Source organism: Heterodontus francisci, chromosome 1, assembly GCF_036365525.1.
Source record: "Heterodontus francisci isolate sHetFra1 chromosome 1, sHetFra1.hap1, whole genome shotgun sequence".
Taxonomy (NCBI): domain Eukaryota; kingdom Metazoa; phylum Chordata; class Chondrichthyes; order Heterodontiformes; family Heterodontidae; genus Heterodontus; species Heterodontus francisci.
This window is the reverse complement of record NC_090371.1, coordinates 139623481-139641220: the sequence shown is the minus strand read 5'-3', so window position 1 is coordinate 139641220 and position 17740 is coordinate 139623481. Positions and strand designations below refer to the sequence as shown.

At 45.5% G+C, this 17740-nt stretch overlaps 1 protein-coding gene across 4 annotated transcripts in view; it reads left to right on the top strand.

Annotated features, from left to right (window-relative positions):
* The window catches only part of tbc1d1 (TBC1 (tre-2/USP6, BUB2, cdc16) domain family, member 1), a 329569-nt gene that overhangs the window by 290713 nt on the left and 21116 nt on the right, over positions 1–17740 (top strand). For all 4 annotated transcript variants that reach the window (XM_068036947.1, XM_068036966.1, XM_068036956.1 and 1 more), the window contains exons 15-16: positions 15302–15546; positions 17039–17198. In XM_068036947.1, the coding sequence (XP_067893048.1) occupies positions 15302–15546; positions 17039–17198 (405 nt within the window). The remainder of the gene's footprint in view (positions 1–15301; positions 15547–17038; positions 17199–17740) is intronic.

Genomic DNA, 17740 nt, shown 5'->3' with positions numbered 1-17740 from the left:
GCTCACAGTGTGGTCTCCTCTACACTGGGGAGACCAAGCGCAGACTGGGTGACAGCTTTGCGGAACATCTCCGCTCAGTCCGCAAGCAGGACCCTGAGCTTCCGGTTGCTTGCCATTTCAACACTCCCCCCTGCTCTCATGCTCACATCTCTGTCCTGGGATTGCTGCAGTGTTCCAGTGAACATCAACGCAAGCTCGAGGAACAGCATCTCATCTACCGATTAGGCACACTACAGCCTGCCGGACTGAACATTGAGTTCAATAATTTCAGAGCATGACAGCCCCCCACTTTACTTTCATTTTTAGTCATTTTTAGTTATTTTTTCTTCCTTTTTTGTTTACATTCCTTTTTACATTTTTTACAATCTTTTTTTGCATTTATTTCATTTCATCTTAGTTTGTTCAGTTTGCTTACCCACTGTTTTTTTCAGGTTGTTTTTCTTCAGGTTTGCACTTGCTGCTGTTCAATATTCAGTATATTCACACCTAATCTGTACTAACGCTTTGTCTTTCAACACACCATTAACATATTGTTTGCCTTTGCTCCGTGACCTTTTGGTCAGCTATGTGGCCTGGTCCAATCTGCACCTTCTCCTTTGTTATCTCTTGCCCAACCCCCACCTCACTTGTTTATAATCTGTGACTTTTCTAATATTTGTCAGTTCCGAAGAAGGGTCGCTGACCCGAAACGTTAACTCTGCTTCTCTTTCCACAGATGCTGCCAGACCTGCTGAGTGATTCCAGCATTTCTTGTTTTTGCTTTTGACTTAGTTGGGCTGAGGCAAAGTTTTTGGAAGCACCGTGGTGATGACCAGGTTTATCTGCTTGACACCTGGCTCATGAGTGCCTTCCACCATCCCACCAAGCGAGGCCAGAGGGCCTTGAATGAAAGCCATGGGCGTGGAGCAAGCCGTCAGTCTCCTAAAGCAGAGATTTCACTGCTTAGATCACTCGGGAAATCTCTGCAGTACGTGCCTGAGAGGGTGTCCATGTTTGTGGTGGTTTGCTGCATCCTCCGCAACCTTGCACTTCTGAGAATCCAGTCACCACCTGCTGGAATCTGAAGGCCACCTCGGGAGGAAGAGGACAAGAGGAGGAGACCACATCCACCATATATAACTGGACGGAGTGAGAGGGACCACATTGTGAGGCTTTGCTTCAGTTGAATTGCTCATCCACACTCCCTACGTGGACCTACCATTCCCTAACAGTACATCCATTTCAGACTCCCCATGACAAAGTCCCCTCGGCAACCATCTTTCAAGGAAGGCCAACAGCAAAAACCTTCACTCGACAACTTTATCCAGCAACACATCAATAAAACAAAACTAAACTAATCACCCTTGTGCTTTCCCTTAGTGCCTGTTTTGCAGGTCCTTTTTATATATTGGTGCTCCTACACAGTGCTACCCCAGTGGTTGCAGCATGGCTGGTAGAAGGCTGCTGACTTTCACTAGGGGAGACAGTAGCTGGCCTTGCAGGATGACATCGGGCAGCTCTGGGCCTTGAGAGCCTGGCTTTGGACTGCACCACCTCAACTTTGGCAACAGCAATCTGGACTGGCTGGCTGAGTGGCACCAGCAAGGGCACTAGTGGAGTAGCAGTGGTTGGGGCACAAATGCTGTCATCCTAGGCAAGGACAGCAGGTTTGTGCACCATGGTGTCACTGCTACTCTCCCGGGGCAGCGCCCAGCACTCCTAGTAATTTGCTGGAGCACAGATTGCTGGAATACTGAGAGAGCCAGTGTGCCGTGTTGAGCACTGAGATCCACATCCACAATGGCAGTAGTCTGTGCCTGGATGGTAATGGTCATAGACTGCATAGCTGCCAGAAATCTCATGACCTTTGTCTGAGCTTCCACTGTAGTACTGAGACATCGCGAGGCCTCTGTCTGTGCTGCAGTGGCAGCTGAGACAGTGGCCAGCAGACGGTCTGTGATGGATCGGTCTGGCAGTTCTGCCATGAAGGTGTCCACCATTTACATAGTGGAAAGGATAGGCTCCAAGTTCTGTGCAATGGTGCAGCCAGACTCCTCCATGCTCCTAGCTACTGTAGGCTATCTGGGAGGCTGCCAATACACCACACACCTTGGTGTGCATGTTCATCAGCATTTTCTTGTCGTTTTCCCCATTGACATCCTCATCTGAGTCTCCGGCAGCAGAACTGCTGTGTGACCTCACCCTCCAGGGAGTTTGCACGTGAGCTGACTGAAAACCTGTCCTGGCTGCAGTCCACTCTTGCCCAATGTGTCGCCCCATGCAGATCCTGGCTCTATACTATCCTCTAAAGTATGTGCAGTGCTAGTATTGAGCTGGTGCCTGCAAGTATAAGATCAGGTGACAGTGCTGCTTCTTCAGAGGACTCCTGTTACTCTCGCCCTTCCTCCTGAGGCTGTAAAGGCTGACCATGTGGCAATTATTGTCTATCTAAAAGCAGAAAAGCTTAAGGGGAGGGTAGAGATGAGGGAAGGGTGGATGGGGAGGAACACAGGAGATTCATGTTTACTCCATCTACATTTCTGACACCTTTCAGGATGAGGGTGAGGAGTGAGTGGAGGAAGGCAGTAACTGACCATCATCCTGGATAGATCTAAGAACATAGGAACAGGAAAGAGGCCATTTAGCTTCTCAAGTCTGTTTCGCCATTCAGTTAGATCATGGGTAATCTACGACCTAACTCCATATACTCGCCTTTGCCCCATATCCCTTAAAATCTTTTGCTTACAAAATTCCATCGATCTCCATTTTAAAATTAACAATTGATCTAGCATCAGTTGCCATTAGCACAAGAGATTTCCAAACTTCTACCGCCCTTTGCGTGAAGAAGTGTTTCCTAATTTTACTCCTGAAAGGTTTGGCTCCAATTTTTTAAACCATGCCTCCTAGTCCTGGACTCCCCGATTAGCAGAAATAGTTTCTTCCAAACTACCCTATCTGTTCCCCTTAATATCCTGAAAACTTAAATCAGATCACGCCTTCACCTTCAAAATTATAGGGAATACAACCCTAGTTTGTTTAATCTCTCCTCATAGCTTAGTCCTTGGAGCCCAGGCATTATTCAAATGAATCTACATTGTACTCCCTCCAACCCCATATATCTTCCTAAGGTTTGGTGCCCAGAAGTGCTCACAATACCCCAAGTGTTGTCTGACCAGTGCTTTGTACAGCTGAAGCATGACTTCTACCCCCTTGTATTCTAGTCCTCTAGATTTGAAGGACAGAATTCTATTAGCTTTTTTGATTATTTTCTGTACCTGTTCATGACATTTTAATCTATTTACCTGGATCCCAAAGTGTCTTTGGACCTCCACTGTTCCTAGCTTTTCAGCATTTAGAAAGTACCCAGTTCTATCGTTTTTAGGTCATAACTGGATGATCTCACATTTGTCTACATTGAAATCCATTTGCCAGTTTTGCCCATTCACTTAATTTATTAATACCTCTTTGTCATTTTTATGTTTTCTTCTACACTGCTTACAATGCCACCTATCTTTGTGTCATCGGCAAATTCGGATATGTGGCTTTCCATCTCAATATCTGAGTATTTAATGAATATTTGAATTCCCAACACAGATCCTTGTAAGATAACACCAGTCATATCCTGTCAATTATAGTACCTGCCTTTTATCCCTACTCTCTCTGTTTCCTGCTCAGCCAATTTCCTAAAAATCTACAATTTGCCTTCAAGTCCATGGGCTTCAATTTTAGCTAACAGTTTCTTATGAGGGTCTTTCTTAAATGCCTTCTGGAAATCCATATAAATAAACATTCATCGACATTTCCATGTCCACTAATTTAGTCACCTCTTCAAAAAAATTCAATCAGATTTGCCAGGCATGAGCTACCCTTTATAAATCGGTGCTGGCTCCCACTGATCAGCTGAAAATTTTCAAGGTGTTCAGTCACACTATCCTCAATTATACACTCTAACAATTTCTCGACAACAGATATTAGGCTAATTGGTCTATAATTCCCTGGTTTCCCGCTCTCTCAATTCTTAAATAGTGGCGTAACATGTAATTTTCCAATCTTAAATAACAATTCCTGAATTGTGAGAACTTTGGAAGATTATAATTACTTTAAAAACCTTGGGATGGAAACCATCTGGTCCTGGAGATTTGTTTCTTTTTAGTGCCATTAACTTCTCCATTACTGTTAATTTGCCTACATTAATTTTGTTGAGACCCTCTCCCTAGTTCAGTAATAGTTTCCGAGCCTGCTGACCTCTTCCTCTATTGTAAATAATGACGCAAAGTAATTATTTAGCATGACTGCCATTTCCTTAATTTCATTGACAATGCTACCACTATTAGTTTTCAAGGGTTCCACATTGCTTTTAACAACCCTCTTTTTCCTGATGTAAATGTAAAAGCTTTATCTGTTGATTTTGATATTCCTTTCATGTTTCTTTCCATGCTCCCTTTTTGTAGCTCTTACCATCTGCTTTGTCACCCTTTGCTGCTTTTTGTACATTTGCCATTTGCCAGGATCTCTTTTTTTTAAAACATTTTTTAATGTATTTTATTTTGATTTTATGTTGTCCCTTACCTCTTTTTAGTTGTCCATGGCTGCTTTATGGCAAGTAGAGCTCTTGGCCTTTAGGGGTATAAACTGGTTCTGCATCACATTACATTTGCTCTTGACTCTATCACCATAATTTGAGAGCAGTTATGGGTGCTCGGCCATATTTTTGACGCAGAGCAACTGTCTCAGAATTTTGGGGCTCTGGTGTTCACCAGAATTGGTGCCCAAAACTGAACATTAATAAGCATCAGATCTGGGACCTTCCACTGGTAACATGGACCCCTTGGGAAGCTACCTCATTTAAAACTACTCTTCATGCTGGCTAGCTGTTAAGCCAATTTGTGATCTATATTGCCTGTGACACTATATAACTTATTTTTCATGCACAGTCTCTCATGTGGCACTTCCCCAAAAGCCTTTTGGAAATTCAAACGGATGACTGATGTAAATAATTCTGTTTCCCCATCCTGACACTTTTATATGTCTTGCCTGGTTATTTGTCACCTAATTTCTGACCTGATAGATCTGTTGTCACGTGTCTATAGCTGACCAGTAGCAATCACCTAGGAACAGTCTGGCAGTGATATTCTTTCTGTTCTTTTTTTCATGGGGAGGCATTGTACAGAACCAATTGCCTCTCCACATTGATGTGGATGAGATCAGGAACTTAGCAGAGTGAGAGATTGAACTGACATTCTACTGCACCAATGCAATGTTGACAAAGAATAGGATTATTTTCTCCTTTCTGCTTATCCTATACCACATATCATTCCTGGATGAGGGGACATGCAACCCACTTCCATGCCTGTACTCATCTACAACCAGCTACAAGAGAGAGCTGGGATGCCACTTCTACTGTTTTCTCATCTTCCCTCTGGGAAAGGTCATGATTGTATTGTTGACCTTTCCTGGCAAAATTGAAACATTTTTTGTGAGGCGCTCACTGTAGCGTTTAGCCAATAGTGGTTGTCGACATTCAAGGGAGGGATCTGAGATGGAGGAGTTACAGTATTCGGGGATGTCTAAAATCAGGGGAGCCCGGAAATTTTGGGGCAGGAAGAGATGGAGACTGGGGAATGGGGGCTCGGGGGAGGGATGGGGATTGGTGATTCGGGGAGAATTGGCGCAAGTGAAGACAAGAAAATTAGTGTAAGAGAAGGGAACTTAAAGTTGGGAGATTTGGACACAAGCAGTGTGGTGGGTGGAGTGAAAGATAAAAGCAAAGACCTGCATTTATATGACCACAACCACAGGACATCCCAAAGCTCTTTGCAGCCAGTTAGTACTTTTTTTTTCTGAAGTGTCGTCACTGTTGTAATATATGCAGCAGCCAGTTTGCGCACATCTGATGCAATTCCCTTTGGTATCTTGAGTTTACCGGTTTCACTGCTCAATTTTATTTTCTAGCAGTGTCTAGTTTGCAATATTTATGAAATAGAACAAGTTATACCATTTCCAAACTAAACGCTACCACCGGCTGGGGTAAAGTGGCACTGTGCTAAATTACCAAGACAGACAAACCTAAAAAGGAGTTTGGACTAGAATTAATCAGCTTTAAAAGGCTAAGAATTGTTTTCAAGTTGCATCTTTAAAAGGCCAAATGATTTACATTAAGCTACATGACAAGTTGTCAACGACTTGTCAACTTCATAAATAAATGGAATTGGATAACATTGGGACCGATTTTCCACATTCCAGTTCGCCCACATGCCAGTGTTTGGAGTGTTCGGAATGATGAAGAAGGAACAAAGACCTATGACTCTGGATTTCCACCCCATTTCCTCATAATACTTATCTCCAGAGAGGCAGGACGTGTGGAGGAAGCTCCCATTAGATATTAAGGGTTGCTAGTGTCAAAAAAGAGACTTGTTTTTACTGTCTTTAAGATATTTTCCAGTTTTCATAGTTGTTTTATTACTTTACTCCTGGTGCATAGGTTCTTATGAGCCTTTGTTCCAATTGGTTTGTTGATTTTTTTTCTCTTCTGCAGCACTATTACAGACTTCGGTGGGTTTCCCAAAGGAGATCCCCCCAAAGTCAGGTCCTGGGAAGAAGAGGAGGAACCCTGGAGGGATGGCAGCTGGGTTGGAGTACATGAGAGGTACTCTGTGCCTGCCTGCATAGCTGCAACTGCAGATAGAGATAACCAGACCTCACTTTGGCAGACAATTAGTGCATGCGAGGTTCCAACTGTCAAGGTAGGGTATGGCAGGAGCTTGGTGACACAGATAAGTGTGAAGGCCTGACTGACCATTTTGATGGATTCTTGTTCAGAAACACTCCATTCACAGCATGTCTTGCTTTATATGGTATTGCATAAAAGAAGACATGCCAGCATTATCATCAGTCAGCGTTGTCTGATTGGCTGCTGTCGTCAATATGCCACCAACCTTATTTGCAAGCCCTGTCACAACCAGCTGGCTGTGCGGGAACTGTCTTCACAGGGTCTAGGTCAGCAGAGTCAGATGCAGTCTGTCAGTTTGCTGTAAGAACACTGACCTGCCATCATAGGCCTGTCACAGATGGTGATAGAATTGGTCAAGTACAACCTCAGGCTTCAAGCAAGAGGCTTCTTACTCCTCCATTTTTAGCTCTCACATCTTAATTCCCTGTTCTTTCGGTGTTGGCAACAGCTTCAAATGGGTTGTGATACCTTTTGAGCTTTTTTGTTAAATATTTTCAGAATTTTTGTCCTCCATTGTGACATCTTTGATTCTGCTTTAAACGTCCCTTTTGCTTTAAATTTCAGTTATATGTGGGCTGGAGTTCAAGGCACAAAGGTTGTTGACAGCCAAAAATATGATTTCAGTTTTACTTTATAGATACAGCACTGAAACAGGCCCTTCGGCCCATCGAGTCTGTGCTGACCATCAACCACCCATTTATACTAATCCTACACTAATCCCATATTCCTACCACATCTCCACCTGTCCCTATATTCCCCTACCACCTACCTATACTAGGGGAAATTTATAATGGCCAATTTACCTATCGACCTGCAAGTCTTTGGCTGTGGGAGGAAACCGGAGCACCCGGCAAAAACCCACGCGATCACAGGGAGAACTTGCAAACTCCACATCGGCAGTACCCAGTACCAGTGTAGAACTGAAAAACTTTGGTTTCTTCATGGCAAGGTGATATTGAACAGGCGGTTGACCAGTTCTAGAACCATCCTACAATCAAAGGCCGGGATTTTATCATGGCATCAGGGGTCTTGGCGTCCGGAGAAAGCGACGACGAGAACCCCGCACCACCTCTTCTGTGAGAGGCCTGCCAAATCGAGTGCCAAGTAGGCACTTAAGTAGACATCAGCAGGCCTTCCACAAGATCAAGGACCCTGGCGATGGAAGTCCTGCCCTCAGAGCTGTCGGCCAATCAGAGGCCAGCAACTCTTTCACAACAGAGGCGATGGCTTTTCACAGGACTTCTGGCCCCAGACTTGATTTTGGCACCCATTCAGGCAAGTGGAGTATTCCATTACAGTCCTGTCCTGAGGCTTGTAAATGATGGATGGGCTTTGAGAGGTCAGGAGGTTATTCTCTGCATCGTGTACTGACAGAGAAACCCTGTAGCTGACTGACCATATGAGATGAAGATATATACTTTGGGAAGATGTTGTGGCTGCATTTGGGCAGGTAGGAATAGAGCCCCAGGAAAGCAAAGTAAAAGAAAGAAAGACTTGCATTTATATAGTGCCTTTCATGACCATTGGACATCCCAAAACACTTTACAGCCAATGAAGAACTTTTGAAATATAATCACTGTTATAATATAGGAAACACAACAGCCAATTTACGCACAGCAAACTCCCCCTAACAACAGTGTGATATTGACCAGATAATCTGTTTTTGTGATGTTGATTGAGGGATAAATAGTGACCAGGACATCAGGAATAACTCCCCTTCAAAGTAGTGTCATGGGATCTTTTACATTTACCTGAGAGGGCCTCAGTTTAAACGTCCCATTTGAAAGTACCATTAAAATGCACCATGGAGGAGAGGCAGATATCTTTTCATATGCATATCATCACTGCCTCATTTTAAACAAAGATGTATTAGTTTTTTTTGGTTTTTTTGCACAGGTCAGCAACAAAGTTGTTGGATATTGTCTTTTTTTCATATGTCACTTTACAGTTCTGTTCAGCAGTGTTTATTTGAACCCTTGTTTTCTTTCTACTCAAATATATTGGAGTCTACAACAAATTGGACTGTGCTAGATCCACGCAAGAAGAATAATATAAATGATCACTATTCATCATTGATAAGGACAGGCATTATTTAAAACTTTTGATGATTAAAGAGCTCCATGTCTCCGCTTCAAAGACGTCTGCAAACGCAACATGAAGTCCTGTGACATTGATCACAAGTCGTGGGAGTCAGTTGCTCGCATTCGCCAGAGCTGGTGGGCAGTCATAAAGGCGGGGCTAAAGTGTGGCGAGTCGAAGAGACTTAGCAGTTGGCAGGAAAAAAGACAAAAGCGCAAGGGGAGAGCCAACTGTGTAACAGCCCCGACAAACAAATTTTTCTGCAGCACCTGTGGAAGAGCCTGTCACTCCCGAATTGGCCTTTATAGCCACCTCCAGGCGCTTACCCATTGTCTCTCGAGATAAGGAGGCCAAAGAAAGTTTTAAAGCAGTCTTGCTTTCTACTGGAGGAGATGTGAGTGGGCAACTGTGTTAAAGGTAGTAAAGATGTTGCAGAAGAATGAGGAGCTACTATCACATTCACACTGGAAGTTGGTGACTTTGACCAGAGCACTGTTGGTGGGTTGGTTGGAAACCAGATTCAAAAGACAATGGTGGGACTGATCATTACACATTTGAGGTAAAGGTGATGTATTCCAGGTCGTTGTAAAGTTAAAGATAACACAATAGTCTTGCAGAACAAGCTATGTTTATAGCCAACTAGTTTCCCATCCAATTACTATATCTGTGCTGTAGCTGATGGCTGATTTTTTTTGGGAGTTTCTCATTAACTTTGGTTTGCGAGAATCCTACCCTCTTTTCTACTTTGTTTCTCTTTCATACCAATGACCTCCAAGCCTCATCATCTAACACTATACACGCTTTTGCTGATAATTACAAACTACATTCGTCAACTTCTTTCAGATTGTACACATTTATTGTGCACACCTTAAAGTTCTCATTGCAATGTAATAATTGAATCATTGCATCTTAATTTTCTCCAATGGAACTGCGTGAAAAGCTTCTTTCTTTTTGTTGTTGAATGTGAACTTAAATACAAGTCTGTTACCTCCCTCTGCTGTATAGTTGATTTACATGTTGAGAATTAACAAATGAAGGGTGTTTAATTACCTTTGATATCTCCTTTTTTGAATTATTTATAGAACTTCCTTCTTCCTACTCCTCCCTCTTTGTGTCTCACCTGGAGTGCCTGGAGCTTTCTTGTTTAAGCTTTTTGGGTGTATAATTATCTTTTTTTAACATATTTCCTTTCCTATCCTGAGTGGCGTGAAACAGGGCTGTGTTCTCGCACCCACACTTTTTGGGATTTTCTTCTCCCTGCTGCTTTCACATGCGTTCAAGTCCTCTGAAGAAGGAATTTTCCTCCACACAAGATCAGGGGGCAGTTTGTTCAACCTTGCCCGTCTAAGAGCGAAGTCCAAAGTACGGAAAGTCCTCATCAGGGAACTCCTCTTTGCTGACGATGCTGCTTTAACATCTCACACTGAAGAGTGCCTGCAGAGTCTCATCGACAGGTTTGCGGCTGCCTGCAATGAATTTGGCCTAACCATCAGCCTCAAAAAAACGAACATCATGGGGCAGGACGTCAGAAATGCTCCATCCATCAATATTGGCGACCACGCTCTGGAAGTGGTTCAAGAGTTCACCTACCTAGGCTCAACTATTACCAGTAACCTGTCTCCAGATGCAGAAATCAACAAGCGCATGGGAAAGGCTTCCACTGCTATGTCCAGACTGGCCAAGAGAGTGTGGGAAAATGGCACACTGACACGGAACACAAAAGTCCGAGTGTATCAGGCCTATGTCCTCAGTACCTTGCTCTATGACAGCGAGGCCTGGACAATGTATGTCAGCCAAGAGCGACGTCTCAATTCATTCCATCTTCGCTGCCTCCGGAGATTACTTGGCATCAGGTGGCAGGACCGTATCTCCAACACAGAAGTCCTCGAGGCGGCCAACATCCCCAGCTTGTACACACTACTGAGTCAGCGGCGCTTGAGATGGCTTGGCCATGTGAGCCACATGGAAGATGGCAGGATCCCCAAAGACACATTGTACAGCGAGCTCGCCACTGGTATCAGACCCACCGGCCGTCCATGTCTCCGCTTTAAAGATGTCTGCAAACGTGACATGAAATCGTGTGACATTGATCACAAGTCGTGGGAGTCAGTTGCCAGCGTTCGCCAGAGCTGGCGGGCAGCCATAAAGACGGGGCTAAAATGTGGCGAGTCGAAGAGACTTAGTAGTTGGCAGGAAAAAAGACAGAGGCGCAAGGGGAGAGCCAACTGTGCAACAGCCCCGACAAACAAATTTCTCTGCAGCACCTGTGGAAGAGTCTGTCACTCTAAACTTTGTTTACAGTTTGAGCTGAATAACTTAGAAGCTTTTAGCCTTGGTGGAGAGCAACAACAAATTAATCAACCAGTATGTTTTCCGCATTGTGCTTTTACACTGCTGCTGGGTTCAGATTTTCTGCCTATTAGAGGCTGATTCCATAATCACAGCTTAGTACAAGAACTGGCATCACGATTCATCAACATTAGGATAGGTGGCTGCTGATAAAGCAAAATTAATATTCTGCTGTGTGGGATTAAGAAAGGGGGATAAAATATAAATTGTTAACTGTTTCATTTGTCCATTGCTACTGCTATTTACCCCACCAACACCACCAATCTAATAACAAGTCAGCAAAATGATCCTTGGAATACCAATAACAGGAGCTCTACAAATGTGTAGCAGGTGGGCTTGGCAACTTCCTGCACACTGGGCCGGATTTTATTCAGCTGGCGGGGGAGAACCCACCTTGACCCTCCATCGGATCCCTGGTGGGCAGTCAATTAACTGCCTGCTGTTAGGGATGCTGTCCCTTTAAGGGACTACCTCCCACCTCCAGAGCCGCTAGCCAAGCGGAAAACCAGCAGCTCTGCAGTAATGGCAGCAACACTGGGAGCAGTGGCCATTGCCAATACAGCAGGATGCCCTGCACCACCAAAGAGAGGAAAAGACCCTGGGACAGGTAAGTGGAGTCAGTCAGGCAGTCCCCGGCGACGGGGTGGGGGGCGGTCAGGGGGGACGATTGCTGCCAGGAGCAACGAGGGGCCTCCAGGGGCCATGGATTGCCCCAAAGGAGGGCCACCTCCCACCCAACCGTACCTGGAGGCCATCAGGCTTTATCCGGTGGTGTCCTCTCAAAGTGACAGGCCCCTCTACCTTCTACAAAATTGAGGCAAAGGTGAGAAGAGGCCGTTAATTGGCCACTTAAGGACTTCAATTGGCCTTGGGTGGGAAGGCCATCTTCAGCCTTCCCCTCCCTGGACAAAACGACAGGGGGCCCGGGCAACATCAGAAATTTTGCTTTCCCCCCCACCACCTCCGTGCCCACCCCCAAGGACAGAACAAAATTCTGCCCTGTGTGTCAGCATACTCACATTACAACCCAAGTCCACTGACTGTTGAACTGCCTCAACACAGGAAAACAGAGCTCAAGAGAAGGAACCAGTTGATCCAACAGCAAAACACGTGACCTAGGGAGGTATTTTATGCGCTTCCCCCATGGCAAGTTTTGAGATGGGGAGTGCATTTAATCAGGCGGGATGCTGGTGGGTGGGGACCCCACCACTTTCCTGCCTCCATCCCGACTAAGTCCATGCGGAAGGCCCACGGATGGCCTTCCCGCCCTGCTGCCAATTGAGGCCCTCTGGGGCAATTAATGCCCAATTAAGGGCCTCTTCCTGCCTCCACTGGTATTAACCCAGCGGTGGCTGAGCCTGTCACCACACAGGGAGCACGACGAGCAAATTCGTGCAGGGTTGTTTATAGTCCCCTGGTGGGGGGTCCCTTGTTCAAAGGAACTCAGTGCCTGATTGAGGGAACTAGCATCCCCCGGTACTTGCTGCTGACCCCCCCCACATGCCCTTCTCCCCTGTGACCCCACCCTGCGAAACCCTTCCCGCCATCACTCACCACTGGCCTGGGTCGCTCTGTGTTCCTGGGCCTCCAGTGGGTGTCATTCCGGCAGCAGCCTCCGCCTTCCCAGTGACGCTGCTGAGCAAAAGAGCTGTCAGTCTCTGATGGGCCGGCAGCTCTCGGTGGGCTGGACTAACTGCCCCCGGGGTCCTGATCCCAGGGAAGGTCCATTGGTGGCCTGTTAATTTCCTGACGGCTCATAATACAGCAGGCCTTCACAGGAGGAGGCAAAGTGGGTCTCTTGCCAACTCCAGCTGGTGGCTAAGATCCCCATCACTGCCATAAAATTCCCCCCAACTGGACTGATCGAGTCAGTGAAAGTCAGGTCATTTATTTTGGATGGTGGGTAGAGCTGTAATGGGTTTTAGTTTGGACAGTGCTGTGGTAGTGGGAGTGAAAATTGCCAGTGTGATTTGAGTGGGCAAATACTTTCTTATTGACTACGTTACCTTACCACATCATAAGAATCTCGTAAGGAAACTGGCGGGAACCACCTGGGGCAGTAGAGCCAACACACTACACACTGCTTCACTCACCCTACCTAACAGCAGAGTACTGCTGCTCAACCTGGCTTGGGAGCTGCCACACAAACATGGTAGCTATCCACCTGCAGGAAATCATGAGCATTATTTCTGGAATTTTGAGCCCAACACCGCTCGAGTGGCTTCCTGTGCTAGCACACATTGAACATCCTGATGTCCGCAGGGAAAACATTCTTCTCGAGGAACACCTCTGGCTGACAGCTAACAAAGCACTCCCATTGATACATGACCTCAAAAAAAAAAAAACCCACGCACTCACCTGAAACCTCATAGCCCCTCCTGGAACATACTCTGCACTCTACAAACTTCTAACAGCCCCTCCTCTTGTCGTCTCACCTCCTGGTTGACTGCTAACATCACCAAGCGCAACTTGGTAACTGACCCGAGTGGTGAAATCCCAGGTTTCAACCTCCCATGGAAAATCTGGACAACCCTCAACCGCTTGAGGACGGGCCAGGGAAGATGTGGCCCCATGCTCCACATGGAACATGAGGACCAGCTCAATTTGTGACTGTGGCCATCTGAGTCAGACCATCGGCCACATATTGAACTCTTGCCCTGAGAAATCCGTTCCTGGTGGCATCACAACCAGTCACACTACAACAGCTAAAGCTGTTGAATGGATTGTTAACTGACATTGAGCTATAACTGCTCCCCCAGCCTTATGAATATTGTCACACCAACATGCTTTGTTGAATTATAATTTTCTTTAATTCACTGACTGGAGACCTGAATTTATATTTTTTTAAAGAATTTAAAAAGGAACAGTTAAAAGATGACTTTGCTAGCAGCTTTCGATGGTGACCTAATTTGCAACACTGTATCCTACATTGCAAGGCCTGTGACGTGGAAACAAAATGTCTGCTCATCCCAGCAAGAACCAAGACCCAGGAAGTTTAAGGGAACTGCCTGTTCTTTTTAGCAAGAAGAAATACTCTGCTAACTACCATGCTTGAATCACTGGGTGACTGTCATGAGACAAGCCCCCCCACCGCCCGCCCCCCCCCCAACCCAATCTTTGGCTTTAAGCTGGTGTTTCTCTGCAGCAACAAGGAGAAGCATCTGAACTCTGACATGTCCAGATCCAAGAGGGGGTGTCTCTCTCTCTCTCTCTCTCTCTCTCTCTCTCCCCGTTCCAGCTTGCAAGTTGCGAACCCTGCCTATTGACTGTGCACACAGGCTGTAATCAACCCGTTTTGTGGAAATCATTCTTGGCATCGCTATCCCCAAGAGACCCACCACATCAGTCATCTATCTCTTCAGACTAAAAGGCTCACAACCATCAAATTCAACTAGAAGCCAGCTGAATCACCAAACTCCACAGACTGTATACCCCTTTTTTCTATGTACTCTAACTTGACCAATCTACCCTTCCCCACTCTGTAACCTATTTGTGTGTAAATGTTGGAGCATAGTTTATTTTACTTCGTTTGGTTTAAGTACAATAAAGTTAACCTCTTTCTTTGCTAAACTCAAGAAAACCTGTCCGAATGGTTCTTGTTATGATCGTAGCAAGTAAGTAATCAACCACCTACTGGATTGGCCAGTACATCCACTTTTAAAAAAAAGAATTAAGCCTTAAAAAAACAAATTAAACCTGTTCTGGTCAAATAAGGAGACAGAAATGAGGGAAACCTTTCAACCCCTCCTCACCTGACCGTAATAATATATATGCGTTACAATTGTTAAAGAAGCCTTCCTAATGTTATGAAAAGGTTAACCCTATATTTTGAATGAAAAGTTGAGAATTTGTATCAAATTGTGGGTTCTGCCTCATTTTCTGTGGTTCAGTTTGTGCACACCAAACATTTAGCATCAGTCAATTCACCAAATTATTAATTATTCCATTAGCCTAATATTTAATGCAGCTAAGCAGCAATGAAGTATTTGTGTGAATTATGCTGTTGTGTAATCCATTTCATTGGTTATTTTTCAGATATTCCATGCTGAATAAAAATTATTATGCCTTAATAAGGAATATAGTTGCTCAGCATAGTGACCACTAGATAATTGGGGTTTTAAAGCATTGCTTTCTTTAATGTATTAAACTGTCTTTGTTTTACAGGTCGTACATTTCCAACACATCCCTATTTTACGACTCAGTTGGGTGCTGGCCAACTCTCTCTCTATAATCTCTTGAAAGCCTACTCTCTGCTGGATCAGGAAGTGGGCTATTGTCAGGGCCTTAGCTTTGTAGCAGGAATCTTGCTGCTGCACATGAGTGAAGAAGATGCTTTTCATATGTTGAAGTTTCTCATGTATGATATGGGCTTGAGGCGGCAATATCGACCAGACATGATTATTCTACAGGTACAGATGTTATATTGTTATAATTCTTGAATCCTGATCTGAATTAATATAATAATTGAGAGGCTGAAAGTTGCACTCTGTAGATGACTGTACGGCTGTTGTTTTTCTTAATTTTAATAAATTGGTTAAAGTTCACATTTTACATTCTAACATTTAGTTAGATCTTCAAATTCTTGCATTTGGGAAAGAGAAAGCAGGATGAAGATAGACAATGTAAAACAGTCACAGAGGGCTGGATCTTGTGCTCACCTGGAAGGCGGGTTTTGTGGCGGGGGTGCTGGAGAATTGGAGCGGAACCACCCGCCGCAGAACCCGACACCAGGATTCCCGGTTCAGATTTTCCGAGGGGTGGGATAAGCTGACGTAGACCTTCCCGCCCAAAGGCCAGTTGAGGCCCTTAAGTGGCCTTTTAAGGGCCTTTTTCCCCCTGCCACTGGGATCTTACTGGGGAGAACACCTATGAAAACGAGGCACCCTCCCTGCAGGCTTGGGGTGGGGTGGTGGAGGGGAATCTCTCCTTTGTGAGCCATTTGTGACACACGGAGGCCCCCCCCCCCCCCCACCAGGAACAACTGTACCCCCAGGACCTTCCCTGCACCTGGACTGAACAACCACTCTGCCTCGCTGGGGCCTTCTGGACTGGCCCTTGCAGCCCCACCTCACCTACCTGTGTTCTGGGGTTTCACTGCTGGGCCTGGGTCCGAGGCCTCTGCAGTACTGGCAGTGGCCATTGCTCCCAGTGGCGCTGCTGATACTGGGAGGCAGGATCCCTGCCCCTAAAAAGTCTTTCAAGGTCTGGGGAGTCTACCTCCGAAATGTTTGACCCCAAAAGACTGGTGGATTGCTCTTGGGGGCCAAAGAAATGCAGAGCTGGTGTTCCCTCCGCCTTTTCAGCCCGGTGCCAGGAGTGCTGCCTCCTGCACAAAATCCAGCCCAGAATGTCATTTGTAACTTTGGTAAGGACTGTTTCAGAGCTGTGTGAGGGACAGGACAGGAAATGAATTGGGAGATCCAAACAGTGTTACAGGAGAGGTGGGTATATAGCTGGGAGACCACAAAACATTCAAGATCCTTGAGGGTAAATAGTGTAAGATATTCTTAATGCAGTATGTGTGCGTGTGCGGTAGTGGGAGGGAGAGCTGGGATGGCAGCTAATGATGGTCATTCAGCCTTGATTAAATTGTGGCGGTGGGGGGAGGGGCAGTTCAGGCCTGTTCACCCAAAATTTGTACTTGGTATCCAATAGATTTTGGCTGTGAAATTGTATAGGTCCAGCAGTCTCCTGCCAGACCTCCAGGGAAAAACTGGTGGACCCTCCTGAGAAACTGCTGAATAGGCCTATTCATAGAGTTTCCCTGGGAGCTCTGTCAGTGAAGGAGGAGGAACAGGAGACTGGCAGAACCATACTTGTCATAGAGAGTTACAGAAGCTACTTGGTGTTCATTTATTGTGTATAACCGTTCATTGAAGTGTCCTCATTCGGGATTTACAGATACAGATGTACCAGCTTTCACGACTCCTCCATGACTATCACCGAGATCTCTACTGCCACTTTGAGGAGAATGAAATTAGTCCCAGCCTTTATGCTGCCCCGTGGTTTCTCACCGTGTTTGCCTCTCAGTTTCCCTTGGGTTTTGTGGCCAGAGTTTTTGGTAACTTTTACTGTTCATTTTATACTCCAACTTACTGTATCAAATGGCAAAACACATGGCTGTTTGTGGAATTCAGTGGTTCTCAATCTTTTTCATTCGCAGGCCCACTTAAGCAGGGCAAAAGACCCTGTGGACCAGCTACCAGTCCTACCCCACCCGCTTTTACTTGCCACCGCAAAAGAACTCCTCAGAATTAATGGGAAGAATAGTGCTGCTTTTGATGAGACATCAGTGAGGTGATGAATGGTTCCAAGTTGCAGAGCTTCAGTCTCATCTCAGGGTCTATTTTCAGCCAGTTCTTCTTCATTTTCTGGCCCCCCAAGTGTTGAAAATCCGATCTCGCATTTGTATGTTGTTGGGAATGGCAGCTCGTGCTTCAGAGCTGCAGCAGCTCTTCGAGCCTGCTCTGCCATTCAATAGGATCATGGCTGATCAGATTGTGGCCTTAATTCCACTTTCCTGCTGGCCCCCCGTAACTCTTGACTCCCTTGTGGGTCAAAAATCTGTCTAACTCAGCCTTGAATATATTCAATGACCCAGCT